Source organism: Neopelma chrysocephalum, unplaced genomic scaffold (assembly GCF_003984885.1).
Source record: "Neopelma chrysocephalum unplaced genomic scaffold, ASM398488v2 Primary Assembly neopelma1_92749, whole genome shotgun sequence".
Lineage (NCBI taxonomy): Eukaryota > Metazoa > Chordata > Aves > Passeriformes > Pipridae > Neopelma > Neopelma chrysocephalum.
This window is the reverse complement of record NW_020921480.1, coordinates 1-4,032: the sequence shown is the minus strand read 5'-3', so window position 1 is coordinate 4,032 and position 4,032 is coordinate 1. Positions and strand designations below refer to the sequence as shown.

The 4,032-nt window shown below is 45.6% G+C and overlaps 1 protein-coding gene across 1 annotated transcript; it reads right to left on the bottom strand.

Moving 5' to 3' along the window:
- Positions 1–854: 854 nt before the first annotated feature.
- B3GALT6 (beta-1,3-galactosyltransferase 6) lies at positions 855–3,959 on the bottom strand (the record flags this gene model as incomplete). Its single annotated transcript, XM_027707382.1, has 1 exon — positions 855–3,959. A coding segment is annotated over one exon (946 nt), but the record flags the coding sequence as incomplete, so codon positions are not given.
- Between the last annotated feature and the right edge of the window lie 73 nt (positions 3,960–4,032).

Genomic DNA, 4,032 nt, shown 5'->3' with positions numbered 1-4,032 from the left:
AGAGATCAAATCACAATGAAATCACATTTTTCAAGTATAAAAACATCACAGACACGACACAGAGATGATGGAAATATCAGGATGGAAATATATGGAACCAAGTCCTGAGAAAGAGCTTTAATTTTACTGTTAAATATTCAATTTATAGTTGTTCCCAAAGTGCTTCGTGTTTTGCTCAACGAAGAATTTAATTTAAAGTTTTAATTTCAACTCCTGTAGCACAGAGATGTTTCTTGATGGCTCAAAATCACTTTAATAGGTTATTTTACACACAAATCTTTTCAGGGAAAATAGAAATATATTCTAATTAATGGGTTTTTCTAATTAATGGGGGTTTTTTTTCTGTTATTTTCCACATATTTGGGATCATAAAACCATCCCAGAATCATTTAGGGTGGAAAAGATCTCCAGGATGGAGTCCAAGCTTTGCCTGAGCACTGAGTGCCACATCCAGACACTTCCTCTCAAATATTAAAAAAAAAAAATATATATATATAAAATCTTTATTTTTTCACTTGTGGAATTTTTGGGATTGAAATTGAAGTGCTGCATCTGCAATAAATGAATGTTTAGTAAGAAAAGTTAAACCAGTACCAAGAGGTGAGAATCTCTCAAGCTTAATTTGGTTTTCAACCCGAGCAAAACGTGGATAACCTCAAACACAAAAGGTGTGTCAGCCCAAAATCCAACTTTCCCACAATCCTTTAGGTTGGAAAAGACCTCTCAGATCATGGAATATCAAATAATCACCATAATTTCTGGATATTTGTCCATATAATGTTTTCCAGGCTTGAAGCTCAGCTGGAGATTCAACATTTCTCCATTTCCCAGCGATGAAAAATCCCTTTTTTGGGGGGGTGAGAGAGTCAAAGGAACAATGTAAACAGTTTCCATGGATCCAGGGGTGGGTGGAAAGGGATAAATAACAGTACATTTGGAATAGCTGGGAAAACAGGAATCTTGCAGTTGAAATCATGGCTTGGACATTAAAAAATTCCCCTAATTCTCGTGGATGTTACAGTACGCCCTGAAGTTTAAAATGTCATTTAAGTAGCTTATTTTTTTCCTGTACAGAATACATTGGCAGGAATTATAAATAAATAGTCACATTACAGGCATTTAAGCACGTATATACACATAATACTGTGGCAAACAGACACTTAAAAAATAAAAAAAAAAGTTAAAATCCAGGTAAATTTCCTTTAATCTCGTTAAATTCCTGGTTTGGAATAGGATCCCTTGGGAAAAGCACATTGCCTGGCAGTACCTAAACATGCATTAGGATGACCACATGCTATAATAAATTAATTTTTCCCTAATTTCACTTTGTTTTTTGGAGGAAGTCAAAGATTCCCTCAAATTTTCACTTCTCTTAATCCTCAATAATTTAATCAAAATGAGAATAAAAAATAAAAGAAAAACAACAAAAAAACCAATACTTGATTCCTTTGGTATGAATTGCTAATTTTGTTGTGAAAATAAAGATATTGGCACCTTTTTTGTTTGTTTTTTTCCTTTGTGTTTTGCTTCTTCCTGCGGGTGGGAACAGAAACGGTGTGAAAGTGCAGAGTGCAACAAACAGTAAAACTGGTCATTAAGGATGTCCCTCAGGAAAAAAAAGGACACTTCCAAGAGAAAGAAATGTAACATTTTTACACAGAAAAGCAAAAACTCTGAAAGAGCTGCAGCTGACAGAGCTCACTGGGAGTTGGAAAAAATACCTGTGGGTGTTATATATTATATATATATATATTATATATGTTTGAATTCCAGGCTCAACTAAAGGTCTGGAGATGAATAATGCTGTGGAATTGTTTGTCTGCCAGCACTGACTGTTAAAATCTGCATCTGATGCTGGGCCAGGTCCAAGAATTATTTCAGTGTAGTCACAACTCAGGGACATAAATCCCATTTATGGATGGGTCATTTCAGACCTCCTGTAAAATTATTTTGAGTTCCTTTACAAGGTGCTTGTTGGAGAGGAGGAGGGAATTCACCCAGTCCAGCTCTGGGCATCTCAATGTGACTCTTTACACTGAAAAGAGAGAGAAGGTTCTCAAACAGGAATTTGCAGGGTGGAGAAACCCTTTTCTCTTGACTGCACAGTTTATTTCTTTTAGCTGAGGGCAATTTTGCTTGAACTTCCACTGCTAATTTAGATGAGAACTAATCCAGAGCAATATAAATCTGAATTCTACAATGCCTTGCAGCAGCCAGTGAGATATTTACTGCTAGAAGGGAAATGTTTCCTCACACACAGTGTGAGAACCAACCCCTGAAGGCTTTGCAGAACTGTTTGCCCCCCAAAAAAGGGAATATATTCTCTACCTGCCAAATACCAAACTCACCCACCTTTCTAAACGCTCTGGAGCTGCCAGATTTAATTTAGAATAATTTATGTACATGTTGACTTGAAAACAGCAAAAAAGCTTAGAGACAAGTTACACAGAAGGTCTAATAAACTCCATTCCTTGCCAGGAACACTCTCCCTTCCCCCAGCACAGGTATCCCAGGTCAAACTGGTCCCTTTTCCTGCCCGTGCCAACAACCAGCCCTGTTCCCTCTGCAACAGCAGCTGATTTGCAGCTCCTTCACTCTTCCCAAACTGACACTTCTTCCTGGCCAGGAAACAGCAGCAGGCTCTGTTTTCACAACCTTATCAACAGCACAAAGGCCTGTCATTGATCTTTAGCAAATAAATCTTGGGAAGATCTCCCAGCAACTTTTCTCTCCTCGTATTTTCTCTACTATCCATATTTAGCAACCTTCAATCCTGTCACAGGAGCCTTTCCATGCTTTCTGTCACCTATTCCCGTGTTTTCTTTGAAACATCTCTACCTCATGCCACGTCAGCAGCTCTCGGGGAGTTTCAGGGTTTCATTGACATAATGAGTCGTGCAAAATCTCCTTTTTTTTTTTTTTAAGAGTAATTCGTAACCCCTGGTTACTGGGATTCTCCCCAGGTAACAGTAACCAAGCTGCGAGTCCATCAGCGCCCTTTTCCTCAGGCTTTTCACGGGATGCCATCCTTCCTCTGGCAGCACTGCGAGGGGGGCACCCCCCAGTCGTACATGTAGGAAAGCCTGAGCTTCACCTCCTCCTTACAGAGCTTCCCCTCCTTAGCCAGGGTCTGGTGCTTCTCCAGCATGTCCTCGATGCTCTGCTTGTGAGTCACTATGTACTTATTGTTGCAGCCCCGCGACTTGTACTCGGTGTCGAAGCGGGGGTCGTGCACCCTCTTCACGTCGATGGGCGCCAGCCAGACCCCCAGGGACACGTCCTCGCTCTGCCACATGTTCAGGTAGTCGCTGCTGAGCCGCAGGTACCGCACCAGGTCGGCGGAGATGACATAGCCACCACCCAGTGCGTAGGGCAGGTAATAGTCACACAGCACCCAGGCGCTCTCCTTCCACTTCCCCCCCGACTTCACCCGGCCCCGGCCCGAGAAGAAGCCCCAGTAGAGCCGCCGCGGCTCCTTGGCTTTGAGCTCCTCCACCAGCACGTCCAGGCGCACGAAGGTGTCGTCGTCAGCCTTGAGGGCGAACTGGAAGTCCAGGTGCAGGTCGAGCCACACGTAGGTGGCCAGCACCTTGGCCGTCAGGTTCTCGTAGGAGTCGCGCAGCTCCGGCAGCAGCAGCAGGTCGCGGTGCCGGCTCTGCTCCAGCTCCAGGCTCCGCAGCTCCTCCTGCCCGAGCCCGGCCGTGCCCACCACGAAGCGGCTCCACACGCGGCCGCGCTGGGAGCGCCCTCCCGCCGCCATCCAGGTGCTGCGGATGATGCTGCGCCGCTCGCTGTACTTGGGGCCGCTCATCACCACCACGGCCACCAGGGCGCTGCCCTCGGCGCGGGGGGCGGCGGCGGCGGCGGCGGCGGCGGCCGGGGCGCCGCCGCGGCCCGGCTGGCTGCGGCCGCGTGTGGCGGCGCTGCGCGGGCAGCGGGCGCCGCCCCGCGGAGGGGCCCTTGGTTTTTTTTTTTTTTTTTTTTTGCCGGCACCGCGACCTGCTGCTGCTGCCGGAGCTGCGCGACTCCTAC